The following is a 20902-nucleotide window of genomic DNA, read 5'->3' on the forward strand; positions in this document are numbered from 1 at the left end:
TCTCATAGATCTCATTAAATTTCCATTGGAACTCTTCCGGTGTCATGGACGTAGAGTCTTGTAAAGGAGTCCCATAACAGGTGACTATAACGCGCCATGCAGGCAGCATAGTTTGTGATCCAAATAGCCAGGCTAGCTGTGGTATAGATCTTTCCACTCATCACATCAATTTTACGCCCTTCTTTATCCTCAGGTGTTGTATGACGGAGACCTCCCCGGGATGTTGATGCGTAGTCCACGACTGACGAATTGGGTGCTGGATGACGCAAAAGGTATATATTCTCTTCCTCACAAATTCTGTATAAGTTCTCTAAATGCTTTGAAGTAGGTGTGGAGATGTGTAAGGCTTCCCATGCTGTTTTGGCCGCCTTACTAATTGCTGGGATCATAGTAAGGGCCATTGGGTGGTGTGTTTTAGACCTGCCCATCATGTTATATACTGGATCTACAACATCAGTGTCTGGGGATTTTAGATCCATTCCTAGGGCCTCTGCAATATCCCGTATAAGGGCATGATATACTTTCAACTCATCTGTGGGAGAAGTAGAAAGTCTTGGTGGCACATCCGATGGTGGATCAGACCTCCTGCTGATGTCGTCAGAATCTGAACTTGCCGAAGATACTTCTTCCATGTTGCAGTCTCCCAGCGAAGAGGGTGGTTCTGAGGGTGGCGGGGTTGATTTTCATTTCCTCTTGCCCCCTGGTTTCTCTGGTGGCTTCACATATGGTTGGGGTGGTGCTGCCAGCAGTTGACTAGCAGGTTGCTCCAATACCTGCACTGGTTGTTCCAATACCCGCACTGGCTGCGGCACACAATGAAGTTGGTGTTGATGTTGATCCTGCCGCTGAGCCTGTTCAGGTATCTGCATGGCTCTCCAACGTAAATATTTAGCATAATCATCAGGCAATGTGTGGCGGAACCCACAGGTATGCTCTGGTTGCCTCTGAGGTGAGTATATTTCTTGTGGTTCCACTTGTGGTCTGGACGTGGAAGATCCTGATATAGACATGTGCTGGATTCGACATCGAGGGTTGTGTCGATGTCGTGGGTAGTACTGATGTTGATTGCTGTGTCAAGGGCAGCATCGATGTCGAAGGTTGTGTTGGCATGGATGGTGCCATCAATGTTGAAGGATGCAAGAAAGGTACATGTCCGTCTGATATAAGCTGCACATGTAGCAGTGAGTAAGGCGGCGTTTTAGGTGGGAGCCCAAGCTCATTCTCATCTGGCTCAATATCCAGCCCTGTACTTAGAAAGCCGTGGAAGGTCGATCCCGATGACGTACTTGATGCAGAGTCCATCAGGTCCCATAGGTCAGTATACTGCTCCCTGTCCTGTACATGTAACCCCGGTGTTGATGGAGACTGGTTCAGGTTCTGTGCTGGAGACAGTAAGCGAATAACTTTTCCTGTCAATACTGAGGTGATCAATATGTTGATGGGGCAGATTGTGTAACTCTCGTTGGTGTCAACATCAATGTACGAAGTTGAGCAGTAGACGATGTGGATGTGGTCTGCAGCGTATTACTAGGCATCGTTCGGGGGCTCGGCATCGAAGCACCACGAGCCTTAGAACTATGCAGAGCAACCGAGGCGGACTCGTCCAAATCGCCTTCAAATGTCTGCGCTGCTGTTGGGGAAGGGGTGCGATTTTTTTTTTATTGGCAGTGGCCCTGAATCCCCGGATGTTATTCTCTCGTGGCGCTCACATTCACGTTTGTGTTGCTTCCTGGAAACATCCTTCGGCCTCTTGAAGCCGTTCTCTCCAGGCTTTGCCAAATCCACCAACGCGGTTTTAGACTGCGTGCGCGCAGTTCCGCAGACATCAGGCTGCACCTCCGTAGCTACCTTCGACACCGTAGAGCTCGCTGTCGACATTGACGGCGTGGTTGGTGAAGTATTAGGACATGGTGTTGGCAGGCAGAGCGCCTCGTCATATAACGCAGCCCAAAGTTCAAGTGCCCTATTTTGTCTTGTTTGTTTGGAGAAAGAGCAACAAACTTTACAGGCTGTAGTGTTGTGCTCCTCTCCTAGATGCATCAGACAAGCTTTGTGATAATGGAAGCTGTGCACAGCATTTTACACACCACTTAAAAGTCTTCTTAACTTCCATCATATCAGTAGTCAAAGGTCAGTATCTTTCAGATACTGTATCTTTCAGATACTTTCAGAAAGAAAACGATCTTTCATTAGAACAAGTCCGTTACACAAATCCTGTCAGTTCACCGTTCTGAGTTCAAGTCTGTAAAATATCAGTCAAAACCAAAGCCCAATCCCGTAGTCCAAGCCCGTAGTCAGCAATAAGTACTAAATTAAGTTAAGCAATAACAAGGAGCTACAACAACGAGGTTTGAACGCTAAGGTGGTCAAAGAGAAACTGAAAAATGGACGCCCCAACCGCCTCTTTTAATGACTCGGCACAGCACATGCAGGTGGAAGGGGGCATTGAGAGGAGCTAATCAATCAGCCCATGAGGTCACTGCGCAGGCGCAGAACCCATTCCTTATGACCACACCGGATCACGATCTAGATTTATGTTTTTAATTTTATGGCTGTTTTTAAATTGTTGCATTGTTTTAACTTTTATATGTGTTTTAATTGTTTTTATGTTAACCGTCCAGAGACTAAAGTTTGGGCAAAGTCAGGATCAGAAGCAGAATCTTTCCTCCTCATATGCATGAAGGTGAGAGGGGAGCATGTGTGTGCACAAGGCAAGGGGATCTTGTGCAAAACAAGGATTCAGTAATGATGCCATGTTACATCGGAACCAGGTCAATATCATCACTGATTTCGTTTTAATTTTGGAATACACCAGCATTATCCTTCAAGTTAACATCTTTTGAGTAAGCTATTTTTCAAGGCCAAATGAGAAACACACAGAATATTCCATACCTGCATGCAAGTCAGAATCTTCAAGAAAGACCGGAATCCCTCCAAAAACTGTTCTCTCAATTTGTCGGTCCATACAGTAGGCTTGCTGATTAAAATGTATCTGTTGTAAAAGAAATAGCTCTTTTTAAAGATTAAGAAAACTAGACTTAATTCAAAACATTAGCTGTTAAGTTTGGGGTCTAGGTCAGGAATGTTATAGGTTTGACCAAATTCTGAAATTCTGTAGAGAAAACACTTTTACTGCTCTATTGACAACCTGGTTGAACTTTGGAAGAGCAGGTTGACTTTGAGCATTGATCTCACTTTCATAATTTTAAACACCACAATTGTCTCCAGTACAGAGAGATCTTAAACATGATGCAAGAGGATAAATCACCACAATGCAGGCATTGCTTACTTTATTTACTTTGTAGCATACAGTGTGCTCTGATAGTGTAATGACAATAGAATGACCCAATTACCTAATTGTCAATGATAGTTCCAAAGCAGCTAGAAACTGCTGCATGAGACTGAGTTAAGGAAGGCTTCCTAGACCCATGATACTGGGTTAGGTGGACTTCCTGTCCGACCAATCAATGCTTGGATCACATTTGCTTAATGCTGTAGTTATGCACTTGCAATAAAATTCAAATCAAATATATTTTTGTGAAGTACATTCTACTCAGTCACACAGATATTCTACTGTCTAATATGCAGAAAGCTAAAAGAGGGATAAGAAATATGTCTGACTGCTGAAGCACTTACTGTTCTCCATAAATAAGAATACTTACTTGAGATCACATATGACTGCATACACTCTGCTTATTTTCTCTTGGTTGTAACCTTGGAAATTGAACTTGCCATTTTTATCCAAATATTTTGGTAGTTCTTCAAGTAGCGTCTCTATTATGATAGTTATTACATTTTGCTCTTCAATGAGATGACGGGCCTGAGGAAGGGAAAAATGCATTTTTACAGCAAGAATCTCCATCAACTGCCTGCAAAAACACCAACGTTTGATCCAGTTTTCATGTTCCATAATTTTGCTGATGCCATAAAACGTATCTAATTAGTTTGCTAAACACAAAGTTGCTCAAGACCAGATTGGGTAAAGTTAGACAGTATTTGTCTCTTGTAAACAAAAGAGGAAAGCTTTGAGCAGTTGCGCAAAGCTTGTTGAACAACAAGATGAAAGAATTCCAAACTAAGTGGCATTACTAGCAAAATCAACAGTTCAACCATCCGGAGTCCTCAGGGCACTAAGTTCTGGCAAACTATAATAGGATACTTAGGGCCACTTAGAGCGAGGCATCGATGGCGGCTGACACGGAGTCGGAGCCGGGGACAACAAGACTGCTCAGTGTCGAGGCATCTCCAAAATTTGTAGGTTCGATGGCAAGAAGGTGAGAGATGAACTGTGGCTATGGTGCTCTTTGTGTTTGCTTTTCTTTGGTGGATGTTCCGGTGCTGGAGCCTTAGCCCTTTTCTTAGTGCTAGAGTGGGGGCCCACCGGCCTCTTAAATTCCGCCGCGGACCTCAAAGTCGAGGCAGTCAACATTAAAGCCTTTGATGCCTTGGCTGTCTTCGTCCCCACTGGGACTTTAGCCTGCATCTCCGATGCAGGTCCCGGCGTTGAGAAAGTCGCAGAAGTCTTTTTAGGCAGAAGAGCTTCCTCCATCAAATACACTTTTAAACATGCCTCGCAGTTTTTCAGCATCTGTCTGCTGAAGGTTACACATACGGAGCACTTAGCGGTATCATGAGCCTCTACCAAACAAAACAAACAGATGTCGTGGTCCGTCTGTAGAGGAGAGTATACCACGGCAGATGGAGCACCTTTTAAACGTAGTTTTCTCCTTACCAGATTTCTGTGCTGCACTCATCTGTAGTTTGGAGAGTTTTTGGAGATTTTCGGGTGGGTTGTCGTTCGTTCTGAGGTCAAAAGGGAGAGGCCGAGAACTTCATCAAATCAAAGGGGAAAATGAAAGTAGAATTGTTGTCCATTCCACGTCAGAAGGGGAGTCAGAGATTTTGTCAAGTCCCAAGGTTTATCGAAAAGAATAGCCAAATCCGTTCCTGTAGTCGATTTACAGATCGTAAATGAGTAGAGATTAACTTTCCGAGGATCAAACTGTTTCTGGGGACTGATCTGAATGGCGGTCAGCACAAAACTGAATAGGAGGACACCCAACTGACACTAGAGGGTACTGCAGTCATGTGTACAGGGCAGCTGTGAGCGTCGTAAGGAGCTAACGAATTCTAACCAAAGCTGATCTGCACAGGCGCAGAACCCACTGTTATGAATATCCAGAACCACTATCCACATCTGTAAAAATTGTGGGTATTTTAACTCCACCAACTCACATGTAGGATTATCACATGTTATGACCTATGTTGAGGTTTCATGTTAGCAGCTTTTATATAACTGTTTGCTCATGTGCATATTCAGACATTTCTATCATAATATAATTTGACAACTTTAGAAGGTCACCCTCAACCCATTGCTGAGTGGAAAAAGTCAGTGTTCTTCCTAAATCACTACTTCTGCAATTTGCACTTTTGCTTCAGTCTCCAGGGAAGGGTCCTGTTCTTCATTAAAGGAACCGACTATTTACAGTGTTGGGAAGGAAAGGGGTTTTGGATTTCCCTAGATTATAGCAAAGCCTGTTTTTACAGTTATAAAGGCTAGAAATGCTGGACATGACTGTTGATATTTTCCTTTTTCGGTAACAAAACCCGGAACATAGGTGATGTTCGCACCAAGGAAGAACATTTGTATCTTCTCATCTTCCCTCTGTCTTTCAGCATTCTGAGCAGAATGTAAGTATTGCCAGCAACACAAAGTGTCTGAGACACCCCAACAAAAGCTTGCTTGGGCAGTTTTCTGGGTACAGCATCATGGCTGAAGAAAGAATTATATAGATCCTGTAATTAATTCTTTTGTTTGATGTTTAATCCCTCCAGTGACTGTTGGTGGTATCTGCCTTGAATTTCATTTTAGATTGTGAGACCTTTGGGGACAGGTGGCCATCTACTTGATGTATTTTTCCCCCTATGTAAACCATTTTGAGAATTTTTGTTGATGAGCAGTATATAAATATTGTAGTAATAGTAGTAGTAGTCCTTAAATGTGTTGCTGTTTTCAGAGCACAGAATACTGACTAACTCTGAAGGGACAAGCAGCAGTGGCTCGATATCTGAGCTGGAACATATGACTGGGTGATTCATCATACTCAGACAATATACCCATCTGACTTGTGCTTAATTCAACTTGGTTATATTCAGGATTGTCAACAGTCATTTGCCCGATTGCCTGCAATAGATAACCATTGCCTCTGGCCAACTACATAGACATTTTACAAAACTTTCTGTATGTTGTAACTTTTTATGTTGTGGGGGACAAGCTCAGATTTTGTGAACATACTTGCAAGGCTTTTTCTCATTTCTACTGTATGATGCCCAACCAAATCATAAAGTAGTACAACTAGATACACTACCTAAACAGAATTCAAACTCCTCCTTATTTCGGGAAATGTTTTAAAATATGAGAGTAACCTACAGATACTGCAATAAAAGCCAGTACATAGTAGGTTTACGTATTTGGATGATTTGGCTATACATACCAATGTAGGGACAGTGAACATCTGAACGGAAAGCGCTGTCACAGAAATCTGCCTTTCATGATCATCACTGATGTATTCTTTTTGTAGCATTTTGTAATGCTGCAAAGACAATATTTGTTAAACGATTTATCCCACCTTTCAAGCTTCAAGGCATCACAAAGCAGTTTATAATTCAAACAACACAAAATACAACAGAAGATAAGAGGCAACTTAACATAGCAGTCCATCATCCCTGAAGACAAAAGCAAAGAGAATTATTGCTGTATAATCAGTGATAGCCTCAGCAAAGGCTTGGCAAAACAAGGTCTTTACAGTTCTTTTAAAATACACCAATAAGGGAGACTGATGTGTCTCCACAGCGAGACATTACACAAGTGTGGCAATATCACACAGAAGGCCATGTCTCTCGTCACCATCAAATGGGCCCAGGAAAATGGCAGGCCAGAGAGCTGGGCCTATGAGGCCGATATTGAAGAATATGAAGAAAAACTTGACTTGCTGGCTTGTGCATGCAACTGGAGATACGAGATAAAGCTTGCCTGACAACTGAATCCCCTCCCCTAGAAATGCAGCCTATCTTACTCAACTACCCAACTGTGGCTGCTGATGCCTTTTCCTTTCAACGTTTGGGATGGAGGACGACTCAGTTTCCTGGCTGAGACAGCAACAATCTGCTCCTCTGTTATGTGATTACATAAGAAGCTGCCTTTCTACCAAGTCAGACGGTTGGGTCCATCCAGCTCAGTATTGTCTACACAGACTGGCAGCAGTTTTGCCAACGTTGTAGACAGGAGTAACCATACCTGCTCCCCCCATCCCACCAGAAGTGACTAGCCAACCTGCCTCAAAAGGTAAATAGTATTGGAACTACTGACAATAAATGACACCATATCAAGACACTGCCCAACTGAACTAGCTCAAAACAAGAACATGAAAAGATAATTACACACATTTTCCAGTGCACAGTTATAGATATATTCTCATAATTCTATGTAATCCATATATTATTTTGTCCAAGGGTAACCTAACAAATGGTTAAGATGTGTCACAAGTGACCACTCTGTGTACTACATTCTTTAGATGAATGGCATCTCTGTTATATCACTACTCATGACTAAAAGGTATAAAGTATGGAACTTATTTGAATTGAAATGGTCTTAAATTGTTCCTAGAAGTAACTGGTTGACAGGGCATTTCGTACATGAGATCACAGTTTCAAAAACTTAAGATGATCTTGGTAATGTAAGACTGAAAGTCAGTATGAGAGGACTATTACCTTAACAAATTCCATGGCAAAACATTTTTTGTAATCCATTTCCATGAAAAAACTGCTGAAGATTAGTTCATGTAAGATCTTTCTTGCTCCTAGAAAATTCAACAGTTAATGGTTTTTCTCTAAATTTATCTGTTTTACAGAGACACATCAAAAGGAAAAAGCATACCATATCAAACGTTTTGTTTCAAAGTTAACAATGTACACTTTTCAAAATGCAATGCTCACACTAATGCAAAAAGTATTTATGAGGAGGTGCTACATATACAGGGATGATCTACACTAGGGAGCAATTTTTGGCCAGAATGCAGGATAATTATTTTCAATTAATACGTAGTTTGTTTAAAGCAGTGGCCTAGCCAGTGGAAGGACGGCCCGAATGTCCCTCCCGCTGGCAGACCCCACTCAAAGGGGGCATAGCCCGATTGCCCACCCTTGTGACATCACATACAAAGGGGGCGTGATGTCCAACGCGTAACGTCCATGCTCCAACAAGCCTGTTCGAGTTCTCTCGAGCTCATTTTCCAGCCAACATTTGCTGACTGGAAGCATTTATTTCTCTCTCTCTCTCCCTCGCTGGAGAAAGAGAAAGGGAAATAAAATCAGCCAACCAAATACTGGCTGGAAATGAGCTCAAGAGGGCTGGGGTGGGCCATCCTGCTATTGGGCCATGCCCCTGATATGCATGACATCACGTGCATGGAAGGCACTGGCAGCTCTTTTCATTGGCAGCCTGGGTTCTTGGAACCCTACCATGCAATGGTGGCTCCACCCCTGGTTTAAAGCATCCTAATGTGAGTAACATCCAGGGCAGCTTAATACACTACATCTTATTTATAAATCTTTTGTTAAATGCGTTATTGGAATCTGTTGTGGGATGGAAGAAACCTACTGGAAAATAGGGCAATGTAGTTAGGTTTATTGAAAAAAGAAAGTAGTACAGTGCTCCTGGATTCATGTATTCACCACAACCAACAGATACAAGAAAGAAGTCCTATACTGCTTTTATTTAAATGTCATCCTATCTATGTAACTATACCTACCCACTCTCCCCTTCAGGAAACTTACTCAATGAAACATGTACATAATGATATATGGTGCAGTTCCGACAGTATGTTTGCCTAGAATGTCACACTACTATAGCCATATGAATTGCTTATGCCAGCAAAGTCCAGCACCACCACTGTGAAGTCATTATGCAGATCAGAACTGGACTGAAGTGCTGTAGGAACATGACTGATGCATCTATTCAAAACTCTAAATCCAGCTCAAAGATTTTCAGCAAAGATTTCCCACAATCCAACATGGAAGCATGCTACTCAGTACCTCTGCAATGGTATTAACACAGTAATTAAAGTTAACATTAACAATGCAGCAATAAACTGACTTTTGGACTTGTCGAGACATTTTTCACTCTGCCCTGAAAAGACACTCAGCAAATACACTCCTCCCTTATTAACTTTTTATTTCATGGTTATCATAAAAACTGTTTTAATTCATACTAAATTCAAGAAGGGAAATATAGTTATAAAAGTTGACAAATCTTAGTTGTTCCAGATACTCTCATGAAAAATTTCCTTAAAATAAGCATATTAATTCTAAGTATTATAGAAATAAAATCTCAAAATATCATTCTATTGAAATATGTTATAGAAGAGCAAAAATTGATTAAATTTCTCTTAGTAATTCTTAATCTTGATCATTTCATGAAATCTAAATAATTCTCAATACACTTGATTTATTTACTATTTGTACTCATGCTGTTACAATGAAGTCATTCACAATTCCTTGATGTTTAGGATATACCATATTGAGTACAAATATAGATAACAAAGCATAGGGGGATGATTTACACAAACACAATTCAAACATACAAAGAGGGGTGAGAACCCTAATGTCAGTGAACGACATCCCAACGTGCTCTTGGAACATCTTTCAATCTCATGTAGGGGCTGTTCATCCGAATGGTCCCTAAACACATGCTCCAAATCTCTGTTTAAACAGGGTGGGGAGAGAACATTGCTGCCTTGTATGCTACTCCCTTGAGTTACAGAATTTGATATTTGATTATTAGGAGCATTTTTCGTTGATGGTTCATCATTTAATAAAGAGATAAATTGCTGTAGCCTCTCCCCTAATCTAAGTTCTTTAGCAAAGACTTAAAAACAACAATTAGTTCACTTCTATCAAAAGCTTTTTGAGTATTTACCTTTATAAAGTTTTGCATCCCAAAGCATCAACTTGCTTATAGGACAAGTCTTCTCTGAATAATTTTCTTCTTTTAGACATATTTGACAGAAGATTTGACGAAAATCACCTAAGACAGAAACATTATTCAAAGGGATCATTGGAATACTCATGGCCCACTTAATGCATCCTTTAGGACAACATGCTTATTCATAAATCTTCTAGTTAATATTCTCTGTTGAAACCATGTCCTCGTATTCACTCTGACGTGTGCGCACACGCATGTGCATGCACATACATTACCATTGATTGTAACTGCAAGGGTTAGAGAAAAACAGGTTGCTTAGCTGTAACAGGTGATCCATGTTCACTCACAAAATGGTTCTGCACCTGCACAACACCACCCATGGAAGAATTCAGTAGCTCCATGAAGTGCTCTTTGGCTCTGCCAAACCACACACATGGCGCAACCTTTATTTTCAGTGGGAGAGCACCTTCTCCTCAGTTCCTGATCAGCCGCTGAGATGAGCGAAGAATGTGGATGGATGTAATCAGGTAAGCCATTACTACTGTGGAACCTATCCTAGCAGTGGGGTAGACCAGGCAGGTGTTGTGAGTGAACATGGATCGCCAAAAGATCACCTGTTACAGGTAAGCAACCTTTTTGTCTTTGAGGTGATCCATGTTCCCTCACAAAATGTGTGATTAGTGAGCTCACCTGAATGATAGTGGGTACTAGCATAGAGTTAGAGCACCATTTTTAGAACGGCCCAACCAAAGCTGGCCTCCTCTGCTGAGTGAATATCCACAGCATAATGCTTCACAAATTGAAGATCTGAGTACCACATAGCTGCTTTGCAAATATCTGTCATACTTATGACCGACATGTGGGCTGCTGAAGTGGCCATATGTCTAGTTGAATGTGACTTGACTCTTGAGCGAGGCTTGACACTCTGTTTATTGTAGCATGTGAAGATAAATTCTACCAGCCAGTGTGAAAGCCTCTGTCTGGAGATAGGCTGTCCCTTCCCTCTCCCTTATAGGAGACGAACAGTTTATTGGACTGTCTGAATGACTTCATTTGGTCCATATAATAAAGCAAACAATTTCTGATATCCAAGGAGTGCATTGACTTTGAACCGAACTGCTGGTCCACAAACCAGTTTGTTAGAACTGGCCAGCAGGTTGATTCATGCTGTTGTACCAGTTCAGCCTGGTCAAAGAGCCCGTTTATTATTTTACAGCCAGTTCTTCATCACAACTGACATCTCTTACCAGATTCCCCTTTACAAGCATAGCCACCTGAACTAGGCTGAATCAGTTTGACTGCACAAACTGACCTGCTGGCCGGTTCTAATGAACCAGTTTGTGGACTGGCGGTTCAGTTCGAATTCAAACTGAACCACCCAGAAAGATTCTGTGCACACTCCCTAGTATTGGTGTTTTCAACTCTAAACCAAATGCTTTTAGCATTTCAGCCACCTGTATCCTGTAGGATTTTGTCTCTCCAGTAGATTAATTGGAGGATGGAACAGCAACATTATAGTCAGGAGAGGGATCTGGGGGATTTTCCATTTGAACCTATTCTCCCTCAGAAGAGATAATCATATCCACCATCAGTGCGTTCTCTCTCTTTCTCAGCTGATTTCTCTGGTGGCAGAGAGCAATGAACAATATCTAAATCAGGTTCAGTCCAGTGAGTATGACCAGTTTTTCCTTTTCAGGTAGTATATTAGGAACCCTAGGTATTTTCTAAAAGGAGAGTTATTAGTAGGTTTGGATGAGAGTCCCTGTTCTTTAAGGGTAGAAATCATTTCCAGATCACCTCTTAGTTTCATATACTTCCACATCCTGTAATCATCAAAGTTATATGGAAGCCCAGGTGATGGTAAATCAGTGTCTCTGTAGCTTCTGGCCTCTTATGTAGCTTGGGTCTAGAGCCCCTGGAGAGCTCCAATAGCCTACAGGTCACATCTTGGATGAATAATGTGGAGCAGGCACCTCTCTCTCCAGGACTAGGAGTGAAAACATCAAGGCATTACTCTCACAGGGGAAGCAGAGGGAGTCTTAGGGAGTGTAAGAACTTCTGACTCTAGTCCATGAATAGAGAATCATCTAAATGTAGAGCCTGATGGGGTGGTAGCTTTGGAACCCATTAGAGATTCTTTCTTAAAGTAGATTTTTCATGTACAATCAGAGATAACTCCCTAGTTGGATGTGCTTTGAAAACTGACACCCACCTTGCACAGTAGATGGGGATTGAGTGTGCAGGGAGTTCTTCAAGGTCGAGGTCGAAACTTACTCTGATGTAGCCAACACTGATGGCTAGTAGGCCAACATTGTCGTTTTGCAGTGCTTTGAGCTCAAGAGGCCTGGAGAGTCTCCTCTGATGTTTACGTTTCTTGTGTTATTGATGTCGATGATCTGTGCCAGTTGCTTCGGGCTTCTTAAACATTGAGTCCTCTTAATCACTTTCAGTTGGAGGTGATCCAACTGATTCAAGTCACTGATCTCGTGAAGCCCTCTGATGTCGACCTCAATCCCAAGGGTTTAGGATTGTCCAACAACCATGTCAATCAAATCGACAGTAATGGCGATCTCTCCATCGGTGCCAGGGGTCTCAATGTGGTCTCATACAAAACCACCCTTTGTAGCTTTGGAACTACAAAGTGGAGCTCCCTACTTTTTCACGTATGCTTTGAAAGAGACAAATCTTGTAGAAGCACATGTTGTGATGTTCGCCCAGGCAAATCAAGCACTCGCTGTGCCTGTCAAATGAAGGAAGCATCCCTCTACAAGTGGCACACTTTTTGACAAAAAATTTTTTAATACAGTCCATTAGAACAGTAGCCAAAACACAACGTCCAAAAGCCAGCAAGATCACGGACAGAACAAATTTTAAATGAAATCCAAAGGAGAAACCGAGAAACAGTCCATAGTCAAAGCCAGAATAATCTAATAAACTTCTTCTCACAGGAATTGAGTAACTAATGGAGCGAATTCTTCACAAAGTGAACACCACAGTGGTCAAGAAGTAACTGGGGAGAAGGTGCTCTCCCAAATAAAATAACAGTCATGTCACGCACACAATTTGGCAGAGCCAAAGAGTGACTCATGGAGCTATTGAATTCTTCTGTGGGGGTTACTGCACAGCTGCAGAGCACAATTTGTGAGGTAACATGGATCACCTCAAAGATGCTTCAGCATTTATAGAGGTACCAAGGTGCTGCCTTGCATTATCAAAGGTATTATTCCAAACCAGCTCTGAACCAATCAATACCAAGTTTTGGTAATTCGTATTTACCTCCCAACTCACCATAATGAATCAAATTATGCCAATCCCCTCCACAGTGTCAGCAATTTCAAAAAACACCCCATAATATATCCATAATATATGTTAAGTCCTCTAAGTGGATAGAGAAGTTAGCCCTCTAGATCCCTCCTTTCAGCCAAAGCTAAACAGAAACATTATCCTATCCATTCTACTTGGAAAGTGTGAATAAAAATAGCATTCCTGAAGTGCTTACGGCAAGGCTTCACTGAGGGACATGAAGCCAGTCACGGCTTCATCAGCTATCAGTGGTTAATTAGCACATATGTGGGAATGACAGGTATGAAGGAGACCTTATATAAATTCAGCAGGCCACAAAGCATAGAAGAATGCAGACAGGCTACCAAGTTACGACAAAAGCTCTAAGATGTGATGCACAGAGGGCCTCTGCTATTTTATCAGGGATGCAGAGAATGCCTTCACACATACAATAATTCTCAAGACTGCTTTAGAAGCCACTCAGCACTTCCCAACTGTCACTATTTATTGAAATGGCTTCTAACTGAACAAGATTAATACGATCTGAAGAGAAATGGCCAACATAAGCATTGTTGCCGCTGCCTCAGAAAAACCCAAACAAGCTAAGGATTATTCAAGTGAATGGGAGTGTTTCCCAATAGAGATGCAGTCCCTTTCCTTCCCCCTTCACACAGTCATGCTGTGACTTGGGCCAGCAGAATGCAACTATTGTGTCCTAGAGGATGAATCCACATTTGAGCACGCTTATAAAATACTCAGGGGTAAAATCGGGATAATTACAATGGCTTGAAATATACCAGGTAGTTTTTAACATGGAAATTATTGCAATAAAAAGATGTGCTTAGAAGAACAATGTTTCAAACAATTCTGCCTATTTTTATGACAAAAAAGGGAATCATTTAAAGATAATACTAATAAGAAAAGATTCAGAGGAGCCGTTGTCAAGACTTTAGCATACACATTGATTGATTGATTGATTGATTGAGTACCGTCAAGTCGGTGCTGACTCTTAGAGACCACATAGATAAATTCTGTCCAGGCATTTAACGTCTCTCAGTGATGCATTCATTGCTTTCGTAATAAAGTCCATCCACCTTGCTGCTGGTCGTCCTCTTCTCTTTCCTTCAACTTTTCCCAGAATTATGGACTTCAAGGGAGATGGGTTTTCACAATGTGTCCAAAGTACAATAGTTTGAGCCTGGTCATTTATGTCTCGAGTGAAAATTCTGGATTGATTCATTCTATGATCCACTGGTTTGTTTTCCTGACTGTCCATGGTATCCTCAAAAGTCTTCTACAGCACCAAAGTTCAAAAGCATCAATACTTTTTCTATCTTGCTTCTTCAAAGTCCAGCTTTCGCATCCATAGAGTGTCACAGGAAAAACCACTGTCCAAATGATTCTAATCTTTGTAGGTATAAACACGTTACGGCATCTAAATATCCTTTCCAAGACCTTCATTGCAACCCTACCCAGTGTTAGTCTGTGGAGTATTTCTTGATTGCTGGATCCTTTACTGTTGATGGTTGATCCTCAAAGGCAGAAGCTATCCACCACTTCAATGTCTTCATTGTCAATTCTGAGGCTGGTTGTTGTACCCATTGTCATTAGTTTAGTCTTCTTTACATTTAGTCGTGGTCCCATTTTTCCACTGTGCTCCTTGACTTTCAGTGCTAAAGCTTGCAGATCATACGCATTCTCAGCTATCAGAATGGTGTCATCAGCATAGCACAGGTTACTGATGTTTCTTCCTCCAACTTTAAAACCATGCTCATCTTCCAATCCAGCTTCTCTCAGTACATGTTCAGCATATCAGTTGAATAAAGAAGAAGAAAGTATACAGCCTTGTCTTTGCCCATCTGGAACCAGTCTGTTTCACCATGTTCTGTCTGGACTGTGGCTTCCTGTCCTGTGTATAAGTTTCTCATGAGAACAATGAGATGTTCTGGGATGCCCATTTTCCTAAGGATATTCCACAACTTGACATGGTCGACGCAATTGAAGGCTTTTCTGTAGTAAATAAAGCACATATTGACTTCTTTCTGGTATTCTTTGGCTTTCTCAATTATCCAGCGTGCATCAGCAATGATGTCTCTTGTTCCTCGGCCTTTTCTGAAACCAGCTTGAACATCCAGCATTTTCCTTTCCACGTAGGGCTCTAATCTGTGTTGGATGATCCTGAGCATTCGTTTGCTAACATGTTAAATTAAGGATATTGTGCGATGGTTTACGTAATCTATTAAGTCTCCTTTCTTTGCTATGGTATGTAGACTGTCCTCTTCCAATCTGCTGGCCACTGTGTCATTCTCCAAATTTGCTGCCATAGTTTGGTTAGAGTCTTGACTGATTCTTCTTCTGTTGCCTTCCATATTTCTGTAGTTATTCCATCAATTCCTGTAGCCTTCCGACTTGGTAAGGACCGGAGTGCTGATTTAACTTCAACTTCTTGTACTAGAGGTTCTTGCAAATAGGGAATATCTTCTAGAGTATCTTGAATGTTGATGTCCCTGCTGTACAGATTTTCAGTATACTCCTTTCATCTCTGATCTTCTCTGAATCAGTTACTATCTGTCCTTTGGCATCCCTTAACATACCAATTCGAGGATGGAACCTCCTTCTGAGTTCAGAGTTTTTGTGGAAAACATTCCTCGTTTTTCCGTGTTTATTTCCATCAAGGTCTTTACCGATGTCATTGTAGTACTACTCCTTGTCTCTTCTAAAAGCTTTCTGAAATTCCACATTAAGTTCCTTCATCCTTCTTGACTTTGGCTCTCTCCTCTTCTGGGCAATTTCCACCATCTATTCCAACATCCATTTTACTTTCTTCTGTTTCTTTGTCTCTGGCACTCTCTTTTCACATTCGTCCTTAACAACTTCTTTTTCTATTTCTATACCCCCCCTTCCAAAAATGGTTCAGGGCGGTTTACACACAGAAATAATAAATAAGATGGATCCCTGTCCCCAAAGGGCTCACAATCTAAAAGGAACATAAGATAGACACCAGCAACAGTCACTGAAGGTACTGTGCTGGGGGTGGATAGGGCCAGTGTATTTCATCCCACAATTCCTCTAGTTCCCTATCAATGAGGTTCAGAACTTCAAGGTAGTTCCTGATATTCTCCTTGAACATGGTGAGCACATTCTCAAGATCATATCATGGAAACTCAATAGCTTTGTTTCCCCAGTTCAGTTTGACTTGGAACTTGCACATGAGCAGTTCATGATCTGTTCCACAATTGGCCCCTGGCCATGTCTTTGCTGTTATAAAAACAGGTTGCTTACCTGTAACAGATGATCTGCTAGTGGTTCCATCATTCATAAATAGTGGGTTCTGCGCCTGCGCAGATCAGCTTCGGGTAGAATTCGTTAGCTCCTCGCGACGCCAGCAACCGCCTGTTGCACGTGACTGTAGTAGCCTCTAGTGGCGGTTGGGCATCTCTGCAATCAGTTTCTTGATGGCCGACATGGCTGTACGATGTTTCTGTTACAGTGGCTTGTCATTTCAGATGTGGGGACAGCAGGGAGGGCGTTATGAATGATGGAACCACTACCAGATCATCTGTTACAGGTAAGCAACCTGTTTATCTGGATAGTGGTTCCTTCATCCATAAATAGTGGGTGAATTACGAGCTACCCAACTGGTGGTGGGCATAATCTGCCAGTCACTGTAACACCCTCTTTAAAACTGCCCGTCCAAAGTCAGCAGCCTTTGCTGCTCTAATGTCCATAGTGTAGTGTTTCACAAACGTCTGATGTGATGACCACGTTGCCACCATGCAGATGTCAGCGAAACGAATGCCAGCCAAATGTGCAGCCGATGTGGCATAAGCTCTAGTAGAGTGTGCTTTAATTGTTCTTGGGGGGACTGACCCCTTGCTGGTCATACGCTAGTTTAATCAACTCCACCAACCAAAAGGAAAGTTTCTGCCGGGTTGGAGAACACCCTTTGAACTTTCCCTGTAAGTCTATAAACATCCGAGGTGTTTTACGTATAGCACTCGTGGCCTTCAAATAGAACAGAAGAGCCCGTCAGACGTCTAGCGAGTGCATGGCACGTTCAAGGGGAGATGTTGGATCCCTAAAAAAGGTAGGTAGTACAATATCGGCGTTCAGGTGAAAATCAGTCACCACTTTAGGCTGGAATTCAGGATCCAGGTGCATGACAACCCGTTCTGGATAAAATTTTGTATAGGGTTCGTCAGTACGCAGTGCACGCAGCTCACTTACTCGTCTGGCGGAGGTTACTGCCACTAAGAACAGAGTTTTAAGGTTCAAGTGTTTAAGAGATGCCTTAGCTAGCGGCTCAAAGGGCACCTCTGTCAGAGATGAAAGAACTAAGGAGAGGCTCCACTTCTCAGCTGGCTGCCGCACTGGAGGATACAGATTATTGATGCCTCTTTAAAAGTCCTTACAATGTGGATGGGTAAAGACCGTCTTGCCATCCCACCCATCGTGGTGCGCCGATATCGCCGCCATATGAACTTTAATAGACACATTTGCTAGTCCGCTCTGCTTCAGAGTAGTCAGGTAGAGAAGGACGGCTTTCAGACTCGCCTCCCTAGGGTCATAGCCTTTGGAGGCAGATTGTGCAGCGAACCTAGGCCATTTCGCTCTGTAGTTGCATCTCGTGGACTGCTTACGGGTATTTAGGAGGATCTTCCTCAGAAGCCTATCCTCCACGCTGTGAGATTCAGTACAGACAGGTTGGGGTGCACCACCCTGCCTTGATCTTGAGTGACTAGATCTGTCCACTGAGGGAGTCTCCTGTAATTCCCTCCCGATAGTCTGAGTAGCTGTGTGTACCACGGCTGCCTTGGCCACCATGATGCAATCACTACTGCTCTCGTTTGGTCGTGGAGCAACTTGGCCACCACCTGGGGCAGTAAGGGCATGGGTTGATAAGCATAAAATAGCTCCTGGCTCCAGAGATACTGAAAGGCATCGCCCTTGCTCAGTGATCCGACCCCCATCCATAAGCAGTAATGCTCGCACCTGCTGTTCTCGACGGTCGCAAACAGGTCCACCCTTGGCCTGCCCCAAGCTTTGAATAGTTGTTCCAGCACTTCCGGATGCAGTTCCCATTCATGCTGCTCCAACACTAGGTCCCTGCTTAGTGAGTCTGCTAGACAGTTCATGCTGCCCTTGATATGAATGGCTACGGGGTAAATCCCGAGCGGGATGCACCAGTTGCATAACTGCAGACTGAGTTCGCATAGAGACCTGGACACTGTCCCGCCTTGCTTGTTGACGTAAGCAATGGCTGTTGTATTGTCCATCTGTAACTGGATCGTCTTCCCGACCAGCTCTCCCTGAAAGGCGACCAGGGCTCTGAACGCAGCCAGCAGCTCGAGCAAGTTTATGTGCAGGAGTCTCTCTTTCGGAGTCCATACTTCTTGAGCTCTGTGGTGCAGCAAGTGCGCCCCCCAACCATGCATGGAGGCATCGGATGTCACTGTCAACGCGGGCTCCCGTGTGCGAAATTGAATGCCCTTGAGCATATTCGACTCTTTCGTCCATCAATTCAATGATTTTAAAACTTTCCGTGGAAGAGTCACCCGCTTGGACTGAGGTTCGGACCTTGGCTTGTAGGCTCTCAGAAACCAGAGCTGTAGCTTGCGCATCTGTAACCTCGTGTACAGGACTGTGGTGGTGCAGGACGCCATCAGACCCAACAGTACCTGTATTGTCTTTGCCTTTTGTACGGGATTCTCTTGACAACAGTAAATCAGGGCACGCAGACGGGAAAACCGAGCTACTGGGAGGAATGCCTTCTGGGCTGACATATCCAGGTCCGCGCCAATGTACTGCAGGCGCTTTGCCGGCTTGAGAAAGGATTTCTCCCAATTGATCTGTACCCCTAGGTTCTCCAGAAGGTTCGTCACCATGTCTATGTGCCTCAGCAACTGTTCCTTTGTCTCTGCTGTCAGAAGCCAATCGTCCAAGTACGGATAAATGGACACACCCTGTACTCTGAGATGGGCTATAATCACCGCCACACATTTTGTGAACATTCTGGGGGCGGTGACTAGCCCGAACGGAAGCACATTGTATTGGTAAATTTCGCTCCCCATGGTGAAGCGTAGGTACTTGCGATGATTCTGCTGAATGCCTATGTGAAAGTACGCATCCTTTAAGTTGAGCGTTGCAATCCAGTTCTCCCCATGGAGGAGTGGAAGGATGGCTTGCAATGTTGTCATTCTGAATTTTTGTACTTCGATGTACTGATTCAGGCCTTGCAGAGCCATTGTAAGTCTTATGCCCCCGTTGCGCATGGGGATTTGGAAGTAGTGGGAATAAAATCCCGTCTGACTGAAAGCCCACCTCACCAGTGATATTGCTCCCTTCAATAAGAGCTTCTGCAACTCTTCCCTCAATATTGGTGTTTCCGGAGTATATTTCACTCCCAGGAACGGTGGGTATTCCTTGAACTGCAACGCATATCCCATTGAAACTATGCGTAGGACCCACTGATCCAATGTTATATGGTGCCATGCTTGGGCATGGCTTGCCAGTTTGATGGTTATTCTGGCGGTGTTCAAGGAGATGGTGTTCCTGGTACTCAAATGCTTGATCTTGGTTAGAAGAGGTACTTTGCTTGGTGCTGGTGTGCTCAGCAGAAGATCAAAGCTGCTGCTTTGCTTGTGGAGTCCTCTTACTCTGAGAAGTTTGGTTTGCCATATTCCTCGGGTAATAGGGTTGTCTGTTGCTATTGTCGAAATGTTGGTAAGGCCTTTTGAAGTCCCTCCTGTCAGAACGACGATAGGAACCCTGACGAGCTTGATACTGCCCGTATTGGGTATACTGGTTGTAAGGTCTGTTTTTTCCAGTATATTTGGAATTAGTGAAAGACCGAGCTGTAATTCGAGATTTCTTCCACTGCTCCATGTTATCCGTTTTGTCAGAGAAGAGACCAGCACCATCGAATGGCAGTGTCTCAATCCAATCCTTCATGTCCTGTTGGAGACCTGTTGCACGCAACCAGGCATGTCTTCTTAGAATAATAGAAGTAGTCAGAGTCAGAGACTCGGATTCAGCTAGGTGCTTAGCATTCGCCAATTGTTGGTGGGTGGCCGCAGTCGTCTTTACAAATATTGCCTCGAACCTCTTGACAAACTCCCCCGGCTCCAGCACCGCGTGCTGATCATACAAAGCCTCCCAGAGGAAATGCGTAAATCTTGCCTGACAAGCTACATAATTAGCGATCTTGATAGACAAGCATGCGGTCGAATAAGTCCGCCTGCCAAGCATGTCCAGCTTGCAGCCTTCTTTGTCTGCCGGTGCTGTATGTCGCTTGCCACCTATAGTTGTTGTTGCACGATCTACCACCAGAGAATTTGGAGCGGGATGGTGCACTAGGTAAACGTTGTCGTCTTCTTGAATACGATATAGAGACTCCAGTCGCTTGGAAGTAGGTGTTGAAGTCTGCAATACCTCCCAAGCCGACTTAGCAGCCCTTGAAATATGTGGCAGCATGGGCAGGTAAACCGGCTGGAGGCCCGCAGCGGCCCACATCATATTATAAACGGGGTCCTCCAGGTCAGTTGTTTTTTCCTTGAGGTGTAGACCCAGTACTCGAGCCATTTCAGCTACCCGCTGATGGTAACCTTTCATTTCTTCATTTGGAGAAATCGATGGTAT

General features: G+C 43.3%; 1 protein-coding gene across 4 annotated transcripts in view; it reads right to left on the reverse strand.

The window, feature by feature from the left end:
* UBR1 (ubiquitin protein ligase E3 component n-recognin 1) overlaps positions 1 to 20902 on the reverse strand; it is a 183595-nt gene that overhangs the window by 127030 nt on the left and 35663 nt on the right. For 3 of the 4 annotated variants that reach the window (XM_053271283.1, XM_053271291.1, XM_053271274.1), the window contains exons 9-13: positions 9977 to 10084; positions 7771 to 7859; positions 6495 to 6593; positions 3663 to 3820; positions 2893 to 2992 (exon numbers count right to left, since the gene is read on the reverse strand). In XM_053271283.1, coding sequence (XP_053127258.1) covers positions 2893 to 2992; positions 3663 to 3820; positions 6495 to 6593; positions 7771 to 7859; positions 9977 to 10084 — 554 coding nt within the window. The remainder of the gene's footprint in view (positions 1 to 2892; positions 2993 to 3662; positions 3821 to 6494; positions 6594 to 7770; positions 7860 to 9976; positions 10085 to 20902) is intronic. The other variant, XM_053271299.1, reaches the window with a different exon arrangement.

This window comes from Hemicordylus capensis, chromosome 1 (genome assembly GCF_027244095.1).
Source record: "Hemicordylus capensis ecotype Gifberg chromosome 1, rHemCap1.1.pri, whole genome shotgun sequence".
Classification (NCBI taxonomy): domain Eukaryota; kingdom Metazoa; phylum Chordata; class Lepidosauria; order Squamata; family Cordylidae; genus Hemicordylus; species Hemicordylus capensis.